Source organism: Schistocerca serialis, chromosome 3, assembly GCF_023864345.2.
Source record: "Schistocerca serialis cubense isolate TAMUIC-IGC-003099 chromosome 3, iqSchSeri2.2, whole genome shotgun sequence".
NCBI lineage: Eukaryota > Metazoa > Arthropoda > Insecta > Orthoptera > Acrididae > Schistocerca > Schistocerca serialis.
Genome location: NC_064640.1, coordinates 831,034,020 through 831,056,028, shown reverse-complemented (window position 1 = coordinate 831,056,028; position 22,009 = coordinate 831,034,020). Strand labels below are relative to the sequence as shown.

General features: G+C 42.3%; 1 protein-coding gene across 1 annotated transcript in view; it reads right to left on the bottom strand.

Annotated features, from left to right (window-relative positions):
• LOC126471253 (uncharacterized) overlaps window positions 1-21,333 on the bottom strand; it is a 150,561-nt gene extending 129,228 nt beyond the window's left edge. The window contains exons 1-2 of the mRNA XM_050099371.1: window positions 21,240-21,333; window positions 6,084-6,134 (exon numbers count right to left, since the gene is read on the bottom strand). Coding sequence (XP_049955328.1) covers window positions 6,084-6,134; window positions 21,240-21,333 — 145 coding nt within the window. The remainder of the gene's footprint in view (window positions 1-6,083; window positions 6,135-21,239) is intronic.
• Between the last annotated feature and the right edge of the window lie 676 nt (window positions 21,334-22,009).

The window sequence follows — 22,009 nt, the reverse complement described above, 5'->3', positions numbered from 1 at the left end:
GACTGCTTTGTGTATTTTGCTAGTTTCTGCTCGTTCTATAAAGAATTTTCTTAAATTGTCTACCTGTCCATGATGTAGGTTTTTTATGTCGATAAATCCCCTTCCTCCTTCCTTTCTGCTTAATGTGAATCTTTCTATTGCTGAATGTATGTGATGTATTCTATATTTGTGGCATTGTGATCGTGTAAGTGTATTGAGTGCTTCTAGGTCCGTGTTACTCCATTTCACTACTCCAAATGAGTAGGTCAATATTGGTATAGCATAAGTATTCATAGCTTTTGTCTTGTTTCTTGCTGTCAATTCTGTTTTCAGTATTTTGTTAGTCTTTGTCTATATTTTTTTTAATTCTTCGTTAATATTTGTATTATCTATTCCTATTTTTATCTGTATCCTAGATATTTATAGGCACCTGTTTTTTCTATCGCTTCTATGCAGTCGCTGTGGTTATCCAATATGTAATCTTCTTGTTTAGTGTGTTTTCCCTTGACTATGCTATTTTTCTTACATTTGTCTGTTGCAAAAGCCATATTTATATCATTGATGAATGCTTCTGTTATTTTTAGTAATTGGTTGAGTTGTTGATTTGTTGCTGGCAGTAGTTTTAGATCATCCATGTATAGCAAATGTGTGATTTTGTGTGGGTATATTCCAGTAATATTGCATCCATAATTTGTATTATTTAGCATGTTAGATAGTGGGTTCAGAGCAAGGCAGAACCAGAAAGGACTTAATGAGTCTCCTTGGTGTATTCCACACTTAATCTCTATTGGCTGTGTGTGATATTATTTGAATTTGTTTGGATATTAAGAGTGGTTTTCCAATTTTTTATTACTATGTTTAGGAACTGTATCAATTTAGGATCTACTTTGTATATTTCCAATATTTGTAGTAACCGTGAGTGGGGTAAACTATCAAAAGCTTTTCAGTAATCAATGTATGCGTAGTGTAGTGACCTTTGTTTAGCTTTAGCTTGATACGTCACCTCTGCATCTATTATCAGTTGCTCTTTACATTCTCGTGCTCCTGTGCAACAGCCTTTTTGTTCTTCATTTATAATTTTGTTCTGTGTTGTATGTGTCATTAATTTCTGTGTAATGACTGAAATTAATATTTTGTATATTGTTGGTAGGCATGTTATGGTGCGATATTTAGCTGGGTTTGCTGTGTCTGCTTGATCTTTAGGTTTCAGATAAGTTATTCCATGTGTTAAGTGTATCAGGGAATGTGTATGGGTCTGCAATGTAACTGTTAAATAATTTAGTTAGATGTAAATGTGTTGAGGTGAACTTCTTTAGCCAGAAATTTGCTATTTTATCTTTTCCAGGGGATTTCCAATTGTGAGTAGAATTAATTGCTTGGGTGACTTCATGTTGCAAAATTATCACTTCAGGCATTTGTGGTATCACCTTGTATGTGTCTGTTTCTGCTTTTATCCACCGTGCATGCCTGTTATGCTGTACCGGGTTTGACCATATGTTGCTCCAGAAGTGTTCCACGTCTGTTATATTTGGTGGATTGTCTATTTTAATGTGTGTATGATCTATTGTGTGGTAAAATTTCTTTTGGTTTGTGTTGAATGTTTGGTTTTGTTTCCTTCTATTTTCACTTTTTTTGTATCTTCTAGGTCGTTTGGCCAATGCTTGTAATTTCTGCTTCTTTTCATCTAAATGCTCTATCACTTCTTGTTGTGAGATTTTACCTAACCTTTTTCGTTTTTTTTCTGACATTTCATTTCTTATAAATTATGTTAGCTGTCCTATGTCTTTTCTCAGTTTTTCTATTCTGATCTGTAGCCTGTGTTGCCATGCTGGTTTTGTGGGTTTCTTCTGTGTGTTGGTTGGTTCTGATCTCTGCCTAGTGTGTATATTTAGTGTAGTGAGTGCTCCTATATAAACCAGTAGTTGTAACTCTTCCATAGTTGTGTTTTCATTTATTTTGTTGTGTATGATTGTGGTGATAGTTTTTATTGTTGTTTCGACTTGCGGGTTATTTGGCGGTCTATGCAAGAATGGTCTAATGTCTGTATTTGTGTCTTTGTATTCTATATATGTCAGCTGAAATTTTTCTTCTATATCGAACATGTGTGTCACTTCGTGTTCTATTTGTGCTTGTTCTGGTGGCTGTCTTAAGATTTCGTTTTCCTTATTATTATTATTATTATTATCATTATTATCATTATTATGTTGGATGTAAGGTACCCTACCTAATGATCATCAGCACCCTGACGAAAAGTCAACATGCCATTCTCAATGGGATGGTGGCGGTGGGTTCGGGCTTGGGGGGGCGGCGAAGGCTATCCCCATATACTGATATGCTGAGTAGTTCAAAAGCCTATAACGCGTGTCTACTTTCCGCAGCACTTTAGGGATGAGGCATGACGGTTCGCAAAATTTCAGAACCAGTGTATGTTGGTGTAAGTATTGGCGAAAAGGGTGGGTTGTTCTCCAGCCAAACCGAGGACTGACCTGATGTCAGTATACAGGCTGTTACAAAAAAGGTACGGCCAAACTTTCAGGAAACATTCCTCACGCACTAATAAAGAAAAGATGTTATGTGGACATGTGTCCGGAAACGCCTATTTTCCATGTTAGAGCTCATTTTAGTTTCGTCACTATGTACTGTACTTCCTCGATTCACCGCCAGTTGGCCCAATTGAAGGAAGGTAATGTTGACTTCGGTGTTTGTGTTGAATGCGACTCATTGCTCTACAGTACTGGCATCAAGCACATCAGTACGTAGCATTAATAGGTTAGTGTTCATCACGAACGTGGTTTTGCAGTCAGTGCAATGTTTGCAAATGCGGAGTCGGCAGATGCCCATTTGATGTATGGATTAGCACGGGGCAATAGCCATGGCGCGGTACGTTTGTATCGAGACAGATATCCAGAACGAAGATGTCCCGACAGGAAGACGTTCGAAGCAATTAATCGGCGTCTTAGGGAGCACGGAACATTCCAGCCTATGACTCGCGACTGGGGAAGACGTAGAACGACGAGGACACCTGCAATGGACGAGGCAATTCTTCGTGCAGTTGACGATAACCCTAATGTCAGCGTCAGAGAAGTTGCTGCTGTACAAGGTAACGTTGACCACGTTACTGTATGGAGAGTGCTACGGGAGAACCAGTTGTTTCTGTACCATGTACAGCGTGTGCAGGCGCTATCAGCAGCTGATTGGCCTCCACGGGTACACTTGTGCGAATTGTTCATCCAATAATGTGTCAATCCTCATTTCAGTGCAAATGTTCTGTTTACGGATGAGGCTTCATTCCAACGTGATCAAATTGTAAATTTTCACAGTCAACATGTGTGGGCTGACGAGAATCCGCACGCAATTGTGCAATCACGTCATCAACACAGATTTTCTGTGAACGTTTGGGCAGGCATTGTTGGTGATCTCTTGATTGGGCCCCATATTCTTCCACCTACGCTCAATGGAGCACGTTATCATAATTTCATACGGGATACTCTACCTGTACTACTAGAACATGTGCCTTTACAAGTACGACACAACATGTGGTTCATGCACGATGGAGCTCCTGCACATTTCAGTGGAAGTGTTCGTACGATTCTCAACATCAGATTCGGTGACCGATGGATTGGTAGAGGCGGACCAATTCCATGGCCTCCACGCTCTCCTGACCTCAACCCTCTTGACTTTAATTTATGGGGGTATTTGAAAGCTCTTGTCTACGCACCCCCGGTACCAAATGTAGAGAATCTTCGTGCTCGTATTGTGGACGGCTGTGATACAATACGCCATTCTCCAGGACTGCATCAACGCATCAGGGATTCCATGCGACGGAGGGTGGATGCATGTATCCTCGCCAACGGAGGGCATTTTGAACATTTCCTGTAACAAAGTGTTTGAAGTCACGCTGGTACGTTCTGTTGCTGTGTGTTTCCATTCCATGATTAATGTGATTTGAAGATTAGGAATAAAATGATCTCTAACATGGAAAGTAAGCGTTTCCGGACACATGTCCACATAACATATTTTCTTTATTTGTGTGTGAGGAATGTTTCCTGAAAGTTTGGCCGTAGCTTTTTGTAACACCCTGTGTAAGACACACGTAGTCATAATATGCTGAATCGAAAGTGGGACACCACATACTTCACACAGTGGTGGTGGATCCTACTACTGGAGGAGGAAACTGTGTTAAAGGGGTATGAGCTAAGTAAAGTCTGGTAAGCAGCACTTCCTTCTATCTGTCAGCTTGGCATGCTGTCTAACCCGCCTGTGTGGTCGATGTGAATGACCGCAGTTTCTTTTCCGCCACCTCCAACCATTCAGTTTCACACTGACACATGATTCATCTATCAAATGAAATGACGACAAATCGACGTACACCACCATCCAGAGATATTTCTTTGACTGTTTTCTCGGTCATGTCGTTTTCCTGCATCCTGATGTGTCAAGATATCCAGCAGAAGACCTTACCTTGCCACGGTGTGAGAGCTTCTGTAAGGCGTCATGGATGAGCTGAATTAACTTCTCTTCCGGATACATTCGATGGACCGTTTTTAGCGTACTAAGCGAGTCAGAATCGACGAGAAACACGTACTGTGACTCCTCCGAGTCCAATCAAGTGCCGTCATAATTCCATATAACTTTGCATCAAAATTTCTGAAGTGTTCCGTCAGGTGTACGTGTGAAGCCTCGTAAGGGAAAGCAGCTGAACAACCGATAGGATTATTTGCTGGAATCTATCAGTATAAACGATAAAACTGTGGTAAATACTTGAAATTGAAGAAAGCAGTAGTAAAAACGTAATCTAGAGTACAAGTTTTCTTGTAATGTGTCAAGCTTAAAATCACTTTGGACCTGTGAAGATGGCAATGTGGCAATTTTCTCTGTCTTGGCCGTGCATGTGGAGGTCTGATATATCCAGATCCTTGGGAGTCAGTAGCATATATCCCGAATTGCTTTACTGCATAGAGACGATTACTGAACAGCTGCACCAAGTTAGGATGGACTGCCGCACTAAATGCCCATATCGTGGGTTACACTTACATTTTCAGGGTCTGTCGAGCCTGATGGGGGGCACCAACGAATCCAGAGTGGAGGTTTACCAACCTCTGCACACAGACTCTGAACTGGACATTTCCGATAGTCTGAAGTCGATGACTTAATACCTTCATGGTGGACAGCATCTAACATCTTTAGGTAGGAAATACAGCCTGATACATAAACAATGCTGCCATAATCTAACCATCGTCTGACAAATGCCATATAAAACTGCAGGAAGCAGGACCTGTCTGCTCCCCACAATTTCCCACCAGACGTGGCAGCTTCAACTGTAAGTGTTCCAGTATGAACTCGTTTAACACTTTTGAAGGACCTAATAATACCCTCCTACGCCTTGTGAATAAAGAAAGGGGAGACCTTCTAAAGGTTCACACTGTTGAGCAAACTAGTGCCCTGTTATAAATCTGGGGCTACTACTCTGGCACACTGATCAACAGAGCTCTGTTTGTTGGCTGAGTGTCGGTACTACCTGACGGTACACCCGTCTCTTCCGGAGTAGATGTGACTATGTCGCTCTATAGGAACCCCACGAGCCGCTAAGGAAACAAATGTCGACCCGGACAGAGCCCTAGAGCCCTGCATGCCCAAGCAAGCCTTCTGTAACTGGATGGATGGGGGCGGGGGGGGGGGGGGGTGTCCCAGAGGTTTCCCACTAGAGAGACTTCCACCCCAACAGCTGTTCATCTCATCAGTATGTAGCTCACCCTGGAGTTTTTTAATTTTTTTTACATAGAAGTGCGTATTTTCCTCAGGGTTCAGGCGGAGCTCCTTGGGAAAAAAAGAAAAAACAGCCGTTTTTTCGCCAAGTTGTTGTACGCTCTTCGTCAGGCCAATCCTCCGAGGCCTGTCTGGCTTAGGTGACCCTGCTAGAAGCTATACTACCGCCAGCATAGCCCTCAGAGTCATTGAGGCACACAAACACACTCGTCCGGCGCTAAAGGTGCCTAAGATATGGCGGTGTCCCCTGAGAGGGTGCCACAAATATGTTCAAGAACAGGAGGCTATGTAGATGTACTGCGTTTCATCCCGCCCTACCACCCCCTCCCACCCCTTACTTCCACCACCACCACCACCACCACCACCACCACCACCACCACCACCACCACCTTTAACGCAAGCAATTATCACATACTCACGACAAAGATATAAGCTTGACACTGCACTGAGAAAATAGCGATTATTTTCTCAATATTTCAACCTGTTTTACTAATAGCCACAAAAAACAGAGGCTCAACTTTCGAATCTTTACGAACGTCTAGGCAGAGTTGTTGACAATTTAGAGGGAAATTAGTTCTACAGACATGCGCCAAATGTTTCCAGGTGTATTGTTATAGACATTAGAAGTTAGTACAGAAATATTTAAGGAGAACATAAAGCAAACATTCTCTCAATGAACACTATCAATATTGCTCATCAAAACTCACCTGAAGATGGGTGGCCATGAAGATAATGTATTTACATTTATTGCCTGAAAAAAATCCTCAGACTGGAGTCTTTTTCCAATAGAAGTTCTCTGTGATAATGTGATGTTATAATATGCTACGCTTTAATATCGAACTGGTGTTTCTGAAGGTTACTCTGACTGTATTACCTTAGAAAGTCTTCTGCAAGAAACAATTTCGGTATACCCCCATTACACCACTACTTTTTCAAACTAGTGGCCGTAACTGATAATTAGGGAAACCAAACGGCTGTCACCACATTTTACTGCCAAAAACTGGAAGCTGCTGAACTGAAATGACGGAAGTCTACCTTTGGACACGTAAGGAGGGCAGTTACCATACGTCAAGCCCTGTTGTCGTCGCCGCCGCCGCCGCCAGGATGGAACATTGTTGTTGTTGCAACACAATACAAGTTCCAGACCGCCGTAGTGGTGACTGATTTTAACATGCCTGGTCCTGGCATTGCATCACTTTCACAGTCTAAGAGATCAAAAGTGAATTTCTGTCACAACAGGGCTGGGTTGATTGTCCATACATACTGCCTCCACCAGCACTGCAATATCCGTCATTGATCACAGCCTATCCTAATAAGTTCTCCATGCCAGCCGACATGATGAGGATCTTCCAGTCACAACTTTTACTGGACGCTGCCTCCACTAAGCACAGTTCTAGGGCTGTGCCCAGTCCTGATACTGTTCAGAGCTGTACTGGTTCCTTCCATGTGGGCAGCTTCAACCGACTCCAGGACGCCTCACAGGGGTCCTTGTGTCACTGTCTACAATCCGAGCTGCTAGGATTGCTTCACCTATGAGGCTGATGATGCAAGGGACTGCTAGTGATAGTAAACAGACAGCACACTACTGGAGTTCTGAATATGCCGTCTCAGTTGCCAGAAAACATTGAACAACATTGAGATGCACCCTTCGGCTGCTGTATGAATTCTGTTAAGTTTGTTCTTACTCTCGCTGCCTGTATGGTTCCTCGAAGGCAGAGGATCTGATTCATTGTACCTGCTACCATGTCTTCCATCCTGCAATAACATTGTGATCTGTAATGAGGCGAACGCCACTCGTCGTCGTCGTCGTCGTCATCGTCGTCGTCGTCGTCGTCGTCATCATCGTCGTCGTCATCATCGTCATCGTCGTCATCGTCATCGTCATCGTCGTCGTCGTCATCGTCGTCATCGTCATCATCGTCGTCATCGTCATCATCGTCATCATCGTCATCATCGTCATCATCGTCATCATCGTCATCATCGTCATCATCGTCATCATCGTCATCATCGTCATCATCGTCATCATCGTCATCATCGTCATCATCGTCATCATCGTCATCATCGTCATCATCGTCATCATCGTCATCATCGTCATCATCGTCATCATCGTCATCATCGTCATCATCGTCATCATCGTCATCATCGTCATCATCGTCATCATCGTCATCATCGTCATCATCGTCATCATCGTCATCATCGTCATCATCGTCTCAGTGGGTTGAGTGGAGGAAACTATCTTTGCTGGTTGTGATTCTATGAAGTGTTGCACAGTTCCAGACATTAGACTGGAGGAGTCATTTGGATGTGAATTTTGTGACTGTCGATAGGGGAGTAAATTTGGATCAATTTAGGGGGCATACAAAGGATCATTATTCCATTATACTTCTGGTTAGCTTCCCTTTGTCCACACGGTTGATGATTAGGAATTGAATTTATTATGGTGGTGCTAGAGGTAAGTATCTTTCACTTGATCCTGTTTTTTTTCTGTTTGTCCCAGTGTGTAAGCTAGATGCTTCATAATGAGTCAAAAGCACAGGTAGTTACCAGTGTAGATCAGATAGCCTTACTGAAAGCGGCTAATACAGATGCATATAAGCAGTCAGCTGCTGTGTGAGAACAGACCTTTGTTAGGTTCAGCTGTTCAAATCCTACATTTAGCTACCGCTAGACTGGTTGATCCTTTTTGAGACAAGGCAGGTAAAGACGCACCAGCATTTATAGATAATCTGTTGATAGTTGCAAACTTGGGATGTTAGGCGAGCAGTTGTTGCAAATGGCGAAAGAACATTTGACAGGGAAATTTACGTAATTTAACATGAGGACCTGTCAAATGATGAATCGTTTGACGAACAGTGGAGAGGGCTAGTACAGAAGATAATAGCTGTAGATAGTATTGCTAGCAGTTATGTGGGGGTATCAAAGAAGCAGAACGAATCTGTCTAGTGTTTTGTAGATAGGACATGGAAAATAATATTAATACCTTCGAGTTAATGGACAGTGACCACACAAATACAGTCCTCCTGCAGGAAGCAGAGGAGATGGCTTTATATGCATTGTTATGGGGTATGCCATCCAGTGTGTGGTGAAAGGTGTGTGCAGATTTTCCAAGGGACGTGACTGGAGCTATAGGTGTCGCAACAGCTTGGGAATAAATAAATGTGGTAAACAGAAGCTGTGGTAGGAGGAATGACTTTTTCTGCTGTTAAATTCTTCCATTGTGGTCATTTGGGACACACATGATGAGATTGCCGCCAACTGCATGTTAAGAGACGTGTCACAGTTGGACACAAAGACAGAGATTGTAGATGTAAAGGATGATGATTTCCAAGAAACAGTGCACATAGAAACCGTGGCCTCACTACGAGCGATATGTTGGTTGGTTGGTTTGTTTAAAAGAGGGGGGGGGGGGGGAGAGAGACCAAACTGCAAGGTCATCGGTCCCTTGTTCCGGATAAAATAATTAAACAAGGAAAAGAAGAAAGCAAAGGAGACGTCCAGCACAATAAAAGGAGAATGGAAGAAACAGAAGAACGACAGATGGACAACCAACACTACCATGGATAAAACAGGAAAAGAAAACCACAGAGAGAAGCAAGAAACACAAACGGGTAAAAACAAGAGAGCGGATGACCGTGGCTGGCCGACCACGATAATAAACAGGAAAATCCAGCCACTCTGCGACACATTAAAACATCCACCCTAAAATCATTAGAGTGGAGAACACAAATGGACAAAGGACATGTGCTTAGAACTTTTATAGAATGATAAAACCCACTGTCACGTATACAACATAAAACTAAATTATCCGATGAGGAATTGTCAGCTAAAATTAATGGCAACGAGTCCAGTAACTGAAGAATGCGTCGCAGGTCAGCCAAAGGAGGGCAGCTCACCAAGATATGGCCCACTGTCAGCGAGGCGCCGCACCGAGACTGAGGTGGGTCATCCAAGCGTCGCCATTGCGGAGCCGGCAAAGAACCAGAGTCCCTGCGAGAAGCCCGTATGGAGGACTTTCCACATTTTCGTAATCTCCTTAATGACATGCAGTTTGTTGTGCGTGCTGAGGTTATGCCATTTCGTCTCCCGAAGCCGCAAAACCTTACGGCGGAGTACTGAACACATGTCAGTTGCAGAGAAGCCTGTCTGGCCAACCTGTTGGCAAGTTCGTTGCCTGGGATTCCGCCATGACCTGGGGTCCAGACGAACGCCACTGAACGACTGGACCGTTACAGGGCATAGATGGACTCCTTGATAGTCACTACCAAAGGATGACGGAGGTGCACTGGTCGATAGCTTGTAGGCTGCTCAAGAGCATGAGAGGTAGCCACCAGTTAGGCAGTGGAAACACAGTAGCCATGAGGCATGGAATGCTGTTCAGTATGTCCTACATGAACATAGGCAAAGCCAACATGACCATCAGCCATTGGGCCATCAGTATAAACCATTTCATGGCCTCGGTACATGTCAAGAATCGAGAGCGAGTGGCAACAGAGAGCTGCGGGGTAAACTGAGTCCTTTGGGCCATGTGACAGGTCCAGGCGAAGTCACGGCCTAGATGTACACCATGGAGGTGTACGTGAATGGACCTTAAATATAGGTGGTAAAGGCAAGGACTCCAGTAACAAGGGATCGGGCATGAACTGCGATTGGGAGCCCTGACCTCGGCCGCCGATGCGGGAGATGAACCACCGTGGGTGGGAAAAGTTGACAGTGATTCGGATATGCAGAACTACGAGCGTGTGCAACGTAACTGGCGAGCAGTTGTGCACACTTAACCTTCAATGGAGGGACTCCAGCCTCTACTCGGCGAACGCCACAGTGGAGCACTGGGTCGAGTAAACGCAACGCTGAGGGAGCTGCCGAACTGTAAACCGGACTCCCATAGTCAAGGCGAGATTGAACAGGGGTTCTGTAGACCTGCAGCAGTGTAGAGTGATCAGCAATCCAGTTGGTGTTTCTCAGGCAGCAGAGGGCATTGAGGTGCTGCCAGAACTTCCGCTTAAGCTGACGGAGGTGAGGAAGCCAAGTCAATTGGGTGTCGAAAACCAGTCCTAAGAATCGATGTCTCCACTACGGTCAGTGGATCGTCATTAAGGTAAAGTGCTGGTTCTGGATGAATGATGCGACGCTGACAAATGCGTGACACACGACTTCAGGGCTGAAAACTGGAAGCCGTGGATGGCTCCCTACGGGCGCCACTCAGCAACACCAGTACTGGAGCAGCAGTACGAAATGCAGAAGTCGTCTGCCTACAGAGGTGAGACCGACGGCCCTACAGCTGCTGCTAGACCGTTAACAGCCATTAAAAGTAGAGAGACACTCAATACGGAGCCCTGCGGAATGCCATTCTCCTGAATATGGGAGACAATAACTTGGACATGGAAAGTACAGAGCGACAGGAAAGTTTGCATAAAAATTGGGAGCGGGCTCGGTGGCCCTACTCATATAATGTGGCAAGGATATGATGTCGCCAGGTCAAGTCATAACCTCTTCGTATATCAAAAAAGAAGGCAACAAGTTGTTGCCATCTGGAAAAGGCTGTTTGGATGGCAGACTCGAGTGACAAGATTATCAGTGGTAGAGCGACCCTGGCGGAAACCGCTCTAGCATGGAGCCAGTAGACCACGTGACTCCAGGACCCAAACCAACTGCCGACACACCAAATGTTCTACCATCTTACAAAGAATGTTGGTGAGGCTGATGGGCCGATAGCTATCCACATCAAGTGGGTTTTTACCGGGTTTGAGCACTGGTATGATGGTGCTAACCCGCCATTGCGATGGAAAGATGCCATCACACCTGATCCAGTTGAAGATGACGAGGAGACGTCGCTTGGAGTCGGATGAGAGATGTTTAATCATCCAACTGTGGATCCGATCCGGCCCAGGAGCTGTTTCAGGGCAATGTGCAAGGGCACTGAGGAGCTCCCACTCTGTAAATGAGGCATTATAGGGTTCACCGTGGCGTGCAGTGAACGAGAGAACTTTCCTTTGCATCTGACGTTTGAGGGTGCAAAAGGCTGGGCAGTAGTTCTGCGACACAGAGGCCCGAGCATGGTGCAAACACCGATTTCTTTACACAGCTTGCCAAATAATCGACCACTGTAAGGGTCGACTTGTAATAAAATTTAAAGCCTTAATTGCTTCATGAAGAGCCTGAAGTAGGTCACCGGACATTCGCTTGGCTGCCAGTGCATGGTGATTAAGGAACAGTGTACCGGTATCCATTTTGCATTTGGCATTATTTAACTAAACCGCTTTTCTGTCCAGTCAATGCTTGCGCTCCATCACTGAAATTGCAATGAATTTTGTACAATGTATCTCATGTTGGCTTGAAACGTCAAGAAACAAATTAAACACGCCCCAGTTGTGCCATCTGACAATGGCTTACAGAACAAAACGTCTTCCGCTATCGATCCATGTGATTCGAATCCGATGAAACCTAAAAACTGAACAGAATGTGGCATATGAATAGAATCCTCAAGCAGTATAGAAGTAAATTCAATGCTTTTTATTTTTGCCTTACTTGTTCCTGACTTACGTGATTTCAGAAATACGCCTAGCTACTGTATCATTAGACAAGGGGATTGATTTCAATTTTCCTGCAGCTTCGGCACTGATCTTAGTAGATACGATGCAAATCGCATTGGGTACGATAAGCTCTTCAGCAGTAGCGTGAGCCTTACCTTTCTTAGCTAGTCATGAAGCAACTTCATGTGATACATATAAAGCCTTTTCACTTTAATTACTCATGTTTATAATGCACACTTGTTTATTCTGAAGCACAGAGTGTTCCCACTGGAAAAACTAAATAGGTTTATTTTTTGCAATTGGATGTTTCATTTTCAAATGACGAATCGTCTTAGAAGGCTTCATACTTTCGGCAGATAATCCACAACACACAATACATTACAGCTGGTTTTTACATACTATAAATCCGAGCTTTAAATGGGAATCATATTTTTTATGGTTTTGTTTGCCTCTGTTCTACTTCTTGAAAGAGTATCCGCTGTCGCTGAACAGAATGAGCGCCAGTAGCCGTACCAATTGTCTGATACATGGTAATTTAGTTTGGTTTCTGTTTCTCACGTATTTCCGCGAGGTAGTGAAATGTACTTGAGTATTTTAGTGTGCAGATTAGTGTTTACTAACTTACTCTTTGGTTTTCTTGGGTAAATCTTAGTGTATTTCAGTGTGAGGCGATCCGTATAAATCTGGTGTTAGTACACAGCGTATAGTTTAGAGCAGTGCTTTAGAGTTAGCGTATTTAGTTCCTGCAGTAGCTTTAGTGGAAGTATAGTTTCTAGTAAAAGGTAGCAGTTGATACTCCTGTATTAAGTAGAGATTTCTGTTTTAAGAGCTAACGGATCTTTCGATCGTAGGCTGTGGTAAGAACTCTGCACCGCAGATTTTATTTTTTGCTCATTCTCTCGTTTATATTTTGCCCACATTCCAATCTCAGTAGCGCCACAGTCGGGTAATTTTCGCTTTTGTGAGGATCTGTTTGTACTGCTTCTGTTAGTCCTCACTGCTTTGTTCGCATTTCTGAGATCCTAGGTTTTTTTTTTTTTTTTTTTTTTACACTGTACTACATGGATGAGACTGCTTCTTGTGACTAGACACAAGGAGAATTGGCTGCTATGTAAACAGTTGGAGACTGCATTGGCCACAGCTGACAGACTTCTGGCTACTGCTCGAGCTAGCGGCGGCGTGAGGACACTGCTGACGAATAGTTCGACAACCTTGGTGTCGTTGAAATACCGTGGTGACCAGCTTTTGTTTCTGAGTCTTCCGACACACGACATCTGACAGGTTCGTCATCGGTCGAGAGTGAATGGTGAGTAGTGTTGGGTTCACATGTCACTGGGCGGAAGGCGAAAGAGGGAATGTGCCACACGGCTGGCTCCTTATACGTTAGCATCAGGTACGGGGTGCTACCCACTGCTGATAATACTTCTGTGCCAGCACAGGCTGCCTCTCCTACTGCCCAATCTGAACAAGTGGTGAGGGCAGGTTTGATAGTTCTTGGGAGCTCCAACTTATTGTTTGTTGTTTTGTTTATGGCGCAAAAACAACTATGGTCATACGCGCCCATGTCAGAACAGTATAATACCAAGACACACAGAGAAGTTAAAAATGACTACACGTTAATCCCAATCGACGGTAGTGAAGACAGCTATAAACAGGGACGTGGAGAAAGGTCTATAAAATACGCCATAGAGTAACGGAGGTCCTGAACTAAAGATTAAATGTCCACCATATTGCTACGACGAATAAAAAGTAAAACACGGTCGACAGACCGCGCTTCGTTAGCTGAAACGGCCGATAACTCAGACGGAAAACACAAATGAGAACGTAAGTGATTGAAAAAACAGCATTCCGTCAGGAAATGGCGGATCGTCAAAGGTTGAGTGCTATGAGCACAAAGTGATTGGGGAGCACCACTTAAACGGCGATGGATAAAAGGACAGCTCCAACTTTAGGTGGGAAATGGAGCCCCTCAGGGTGGGTAACAGCTTGCGGTATGTGGCGTCCGTGTCGTGAAGGAGGTCCTACTGGCGGCCATGGAGCGCACTGGCTGCAAATAGTGGCACATATAGGCACGAATGACGGCTGCCACTTGGGTTCTGAGGCCATCTTCAGTTTCTTTCGGCGGATGGCTGACTTGGTGAAGACAACTAGCAATGCATGTGGGATGAAGCCCAAGAGTCTAGCATCGTACCCAAGGTCGATAACGGTCCTCTGGTTTGAAGCAGAGTGGAAGGTTTAAATCAGAAGCTAACACGACTGTAACGGTATCAAATAAGAATTTATCGACCTCCTCTGTTAGCTACTGAATTGTAGGGTTCTCCTAATGTGTCAGGCGTGCCCTACCCGCAAGAAGTGGGCACAAAACTAGTGTAGTAAGTGTGGCGTGCACATGAGACTTTTTAGATCAGATACCCTCCCACCTTGGGATCAGAGACGAATTGCCTGCCAAAATCGAAGTTCCACCAGTCACAATGTTCTCACAGAATGCTCATCCTTGTAGATTGGTTATAGAAAAGGTTAATATGATATCAGTAAACTGCAGGAACATCCAAGGAAAGTTGCCAGCATGTTTGTGGCTTATTGAATGTTACAATGGCCAGATTACGAACAAAAATTTGGAAGTGGATAGCAACGAAATACTAAGTTCAGATTGGAACATCTATCTTAAGGGTAGGTTAGTATTCGATGATGGCAGCGTATTTATTACAATAAAGAATTCAATAATATATAGCGAGGTTATCACGGCTTCCGAATTTGAATTAAGCTGCATAAGTTAAACTTTCAAAGTGGGATCCAAAATGGCGGCCAGATGTTTTTACAGACCACCTGCGTCAGGAGCTGTTATAGTAGAGGGCTTCAGAGACAATTTGCTGAATATCATTAGTAATTTTCTTAATCACACTGTCGTAATAGGGGGGCGACGTCAACTTAGGAGGTATAGATTGGGAGAGTCATGCTATCAAAACTGGTGCCAGAGACAGGGGTTCTCGTAACATTATTCCGAACGCGTTTTCCGAAAATTACGTAGAGCAAATAGAGAATTAACTAATGATTTTAACGTCTTAGATCGCGTGGAAAAAACAGACCTGAACTTACAGAGTCGGTTAACGTAGAGGAACGTATCAGCATAAGGCTGTGATAACTATGACTGTGGGTTTTATAAGGAATGTTAAGACATGTAGGAGATTAGTTTTGCTTAGTTAGAGTGACAGGACACAAATTGCAGACTATCTGAGTAGTCATCGAACAGTGATGAGGACGCAGATGTGGAGCACAAATGGAAAAAGTTCGAAAGCAGCGTTCAGTATTCCTTAGACAAGTATGTTTCTAGAAAGGTCTTAAGTGATGTGAGAGACCCACCATTGTTTAATAGCGGTGTTAGAAATGTGCTACGTAAATAGAAAATCATCACAGGTAAAGAGAAGTAAAAAGTAGCTGACAAACGAAAGTCTAACGAAGCGAAAATGAGCAGTGAGAGAGGCATTCAATGAGTTTGAAAATAAAATTTTGTCAAACCGTTTAAGTAAAACCGTTTAAGATGTTTTAGTCCTACGTAAAATCAGTAAGCAGTTTGAAATCCTCTATTCTTTCACTCAATGACCATATTGACACCGAAACGGAAGACAGCAGAGACGGACGAAATACTAAATTCGGTCTTCCAAATTCTTTCATCATTGAAGATCTTAACATTGTCCCTCCTTTCAATCATCGTACGGAAATCGAGATGGGAGATACTGAGCTAACCGATCTCACAATAGAAAAGCAACTACAACTGTTTAGCAGTGGAAAGGCATCTGAACCCGATGAGATCCTATAGGATGCTACAAAGATTATGCGAAACAACTTGCTCACCTTCTGGCAGTAGTCAATCATAGATCGTTGAAGCAAACAAGAATTCCCAGCGACTGGAAAGAATACACGTCATTCCCATTTTCCAGAAGGTTCATGGGACAGATGCTCATAATTGTAAGCTTATATTGTTGACGTCAACCTGTTGTAGATATATGGAACATGTTTCATGGCAAAGAATTATGTTTTTGGAGAAGGAGAATCTGCTCTATAAAAGTCAGCACAGCACAGCTCGCTGTGTTTCTCCATGAGACTCATAGCACCATAGACAACGGCAATCAGGTTGATGCCGTGTCCCTTGACTTTAGGAAGGCATTTCACACCATACCACACTATCTTTTAAAGACAAAGGAAAAGCTTATGGAGTGTCGAACCATTTTTGCTACTGGATTCGTCTGTCTTGCGGACAGAACTCAACACATCGATCTTAACAGAACAAAATCGACAAATGTAATTGACAGGAGAGCAAAGCCGATCCTGGCACATTTTGTTTGTACAGGTTGTATACATTCAGGGGCAACGCTATTATTCTGCTAAGTGGTTTATGACCCCCTGAGGACATAATCCATCCTCCTGACAAACCCCACATCCCTCACTATCCTACTCCTCCTCCCTCACCCCTCTAGATAATCCCCAACCCCCATCCTCCTCGATGATCAAAGCACACTTTTACATCAAATTAATCGAATAATTATTTAAATTGATCAATTAATAAATCTCACCCCCACTGCGAAATGCCCACCACTCCCCTCTCCTCCCCCATCTGGAAATTAGCGGGAAAAAACTGTCTGTGCTGGAGAGGAAGGATCCTGACATGTAATTCAGATGAATGACAACTATAATAATAATAATAATAATAATAATAATAATAATAATAATAGACGCTTGAACCCTATTCCCCCCCACAATGGTAACGACACTGCTAGCCAACTGGAAAATGATTTAAATCCAAATAGAGGTGTTTTGCAGGATATGCTTCCTGCAACCACTTTAGAAGGAAAACAAAGACAGAGGATGAGATGGTCAGATGAAGTTAACCGACACCTCATATTCTGTTATTACCAAGCAACAAACCTAGGAATCAACACAACTGGATACAGATCACAAGTATACACAACATTTATTACCAGATACCCAGAATTAAAATTTTTAACAGAACAACAACTAGCTGATCAGATCCGTGTAATAATCAAGAATAACAGGATACCCCAGTCAGAATTAGAAAACATCAAACAACAAGTACAACAAATACTGGAACAAAATAATGTACAATCAGAAGAAGAAGAGTACAGTAATGGAATCAAACATCCCAGAGCAAACAAAGAACAACACGCATCAATTAATCAGAGGAAAACGAAATCTTAAGACAGCCACCAGAACAAGCACAAATAGAACACGAAGTGACACAAATGTTAGATATAGAAGAAAAATTTCAGCTGACATATATAGAATACAAAGACACAAATACAGACATTAGACCATTCTTGCATAGACCGCCAAATAACCCACAAGTCGAAACAACAATAGAAACTATCAACACAATCATACGAAACAAAATAAACGAAAACAACTATGGAAGAGTTACAACTACTGGTTTATATAGGAGCACTCACTACACTAAATATACAAACTAGGCAGAGATCAGAACCAACCAACACACAGAAGAAATCCACAAAACCAGCATGGCAACACAGGTTACAGACCAGAATAGAAAAACTGAGAAAAGACATCGGACAGCTAACACAATTTATAAGAAATGAAATATCAGACAAAAAACGAAAAAGGTTAGGTAAAATCTCACAACAAGAAGTGATAGAGCAATCAGATGAAAAGAAGCAGAAATTACAAGCATTGGCCAAATGACTTAGAAGATAGAAAAAAATGAAAATAAAAGGAAACAAAACCAAACATTCAACACAAACCAAAAGAAATTTTACCAGACAATAGATAACACACACATTAAAATAGACAATCCACCAAATATAACAGACATGGAACACTTCTGGAGCACGAGAATGTAAAGAGCAACTGATAATAGATGCAGAGGTGACGTATCAAGCTAAAGCTAAACAAAGGTCGCTACACTACGCATACATTGATTACTGAAAAGCTTTTGATAGTGTACCCCACTCATGGTTACTACAAATATTGGAAATATACAAAGTAAATCCTAAATTGATACAGTCCCTAAACATAGTAATGAAAAATTGGAAAACCACACATAATATCCAAACAAATTCAAATAATATCACACACAGCCAATAGAGATTAAGTGTGGAATATACCAAGGAGACTCATCAAGTCCTTTCTGGTTCTGCCTTGCTCTGAACCCACTATCCAACATGCTAAATAATACAAATTATGGATACAATATTACTGGAACATACCCACACAAAATCACACATTTGCTATACATGGATGATCTAAAACTACTGCCAGCAACAAATCAGCAACTCAACCAATTACTAAAAATAACAGAAGCATTCAGCAATGATATAAATATGGCATTTGGAACAGACAAATGTAAGAAAAATAGCATAGTCAAGGGAAAACACACTAAACAAGAAGATTACATATTGGATAACCACAGCGACTGCATAGAAGCGATGGAAAAAACAGATGCCTATAAATATCTAGGATACAGACAAAAAATAGGAGTAGATAATACAAATATTAAAGAAGAACTAAAAGAAAAATATAGACAAAGACCAACAAAAATACTGAAATCAGAATTGACAGCAAGGAACAAGACAAAAGCTATAAATACCTATGCTATACCAATATTGACCTACTCATTTGGAGTAGTGAAATGGAGTAATACAGACCTAGATGCACTCAATACACTTACACGATCACAATGCCACAAATATAGAATACATCACATACGTTCAGCAACAGAAAGATTCACATTAAGCAGAAAGGAAGGAGGAAGGGGATTTATCGACATAAAAAACCTACATTATGGACAGGTAGACAATTTAAGAAAATTCTTTATAGAACGAGCAGAAACTAGCAAAATACACAAAGCAGTCACTCATATAAATACATTGGCTACACCACTGCAATTTCATAACCACTTCTACAACCGTTTAAGATCACATAACATCAACAGATACGAAGAAAGTAAATTGGAAAAAGAAAACACTACATGCCAAGCACCTGTATCATCGAACACAGCCACACATCGATCAAGACACATCCAACACATGGCTAAGAAAAGGCAATATATACAGTGAGACGGAAGGATTCATGATTGCAATACAGGATCAAACAATAAACACCAGATATTACAGCAAGCATATTATTAAAGATCCCAATGCCACAACAGATAAATGCAGACTTTGCAAACAACAAATAGAAACAGTAGATCACATCACAAGCGGATGTACAATACTAGCAAATACAGAATACCCCAGAAGACATGACAATGTAGCAAAAATAATACATCAACAACTTGCCATACAACATAAACTAATAAAACAACACATTCCCACATACAAGTATGCACCACAAAATGTACTGGAGAACGATGAATACAAATTATACTGGAACAGAACCATTATAACAGATAAAACATCACCACATAACAAACCTGACATCATACTCACCAATAAAAAGAAGAAATCAACACAACTAATCGAAATATCCATACCCAATACAACAAATATACAAGAGAAAACAGGAGAAAAGATTGAAAAATACATCCAACTGGCTGAGGAAGTCAAGGACATGTGGCATCAGGATAAAGTTGACATTATACCAATTATACTATCAACTACATGAGTCATACCACACAATATCCACCATTACATCAACGCAATACAGCTACATCCAAACTTATATATACAACTACAGAAATTAGTAATTAATTATACATGTTCAATTACCCGAAAGTTCCTAAATGCAATATAATATATACCATACAGTTGAAAGGAAGTCACGCTTGACCAAGGTCCGTGTCACTTTCCATTTCTGACCAGACATAACGTCTGAGAAAAGAAAGGATAATAATAATAATAATAATAATAATAATAATAATAATAATAATAATAATAATAATAATAATATACTGATGCATATCCTTTCTTTAATCCGTTTGTGGAAAACAGGGCTCTCCCATAGGGTAGAGCTCACTTCTGCCTCACTTCCCATGATGTAATAACTTTAAGCACTGAGGAATGGAATGAGGTGTGCTATATTAGCCACCATTTTTGGTTGCCCGCACTGATGTCTGTCATCTGGGCACCACCATGGAGATCAGAAAACGCCTACAGATCACAATACTAAACACCACCAACTTTGGACTGGATGTCAGCCTCCTTTGATATTATGGTCCCGAACAAAGCATCGTGGCGGCATACTGTTGATCGTGAAATTTCAGACTTGCACCCTGTCTCTCTCATATGGCTACTTTCTGTTTGTGTGTGAAACAATGTCTCTAAACACAGAGATGGAGGTTTTCACCCTCGTCAAAATCCTGTGTTCCTATTAGCTGATGCTGGGGATATAATGAGAGCTGGCAGAATTGCGATATCAAAAATTGAGAAAAATAACCCATTTTCACTACTGTATCAAATTCATTGTTTAACAGTTTACAAGAGTCGAATAGATCACTTAAACACTCGCCATCACTTTATGATGAGTCTTCTTAGTAAAAAGCATATTTTCGCTGTTTGAGATTCACACACAGACCTTCTGTAAATCAAGTTACTAAATTTCCGCCTCAAATAGATTGTTTGAGAACACAAGCACCCTCCTCCACATCGACAATCGATATCTGCCGGAAAAAAAAAAAATCTTCCGATTACATCTTCGCACTGCCTACAGGGCAGACTTGTTGGGAACTGCAGCCACGCCAACTACCTCGAGAATTCCCAAGCGCAGGTTGGGAGAGAGGCCCGCACACTGACCAGAAGTCGCGCTAATCCCCAACAAAGCACTAGCTTCCACTGACACAAACATCAGATGTGATGTCCTGCTCTCATTACAGCGTCATAGATTGGCGGTGGGAATAACATATCACAATAGGTAGTAAAGACCTAAACATTCCACAAAGTTTGCAAAAAAACAACGCCTAATTCATATACTGCAAATAGAACACCATAAACCACGCACCTGCTAAGAGCTCAGAGGAGATGCACATTGCTAGAAAAATAACTTCCTTGCTGTACTTAGCAGGGTCGGTCGTGGCAACACATCTACTTCCCATGGTGTCCAAAAGCCTTGTGTCCAGGTATACAGGCAACTAGCGAGCGGTCCCAGCACCCCAAGTGACATCTGTGAGAACTACTGACTGTTGATCACAGGCATATCCCACATGATAGGCGTATTTAGAGCCATTCGTGTAAAAAAAATATCATCCTGAAATTCCCATAAGAGCTGGTGGAACAAACAACAGAACACCATTGGAGCAATGGAGGCTTTTGGATCCTGGAGGAGATCCATCTGAATCGAGGCTGAGGAACTAATAAATTGGGGGTGGGGAGGGGTGATCAAGAGAGAACGTGGGGAAGACGACAAGGAGGAGAGATGGAAATCGTGGCAGAGACAAGTGGGGCAGAGCCCAACCAATAAACCCACCCAACGGCAGGCAGTGGGTGAGCATTGTTCTGAAGCTGAAAAAGAAAAGAATAAGATGGGTGTGCAGGGGAAGAGCGGATAGTGATGGCACAAGAAATCAGAAGCTGGGACTGCCAAACCAAAATTGGAGAGATTCCAATGTCAACCAGAAGACTATCCACAGGGCTAGCGCGAAAGGCACTGGAGGCTAAATGGATACAATGATGAACTGGGTCCAAGAGAAGCAACATGGAAGGGCAGCTGATCTATAAACTTGATAGCCATAGTCCAGATGAGACAGAACTTAAGCATGATAAAGGCGGAGA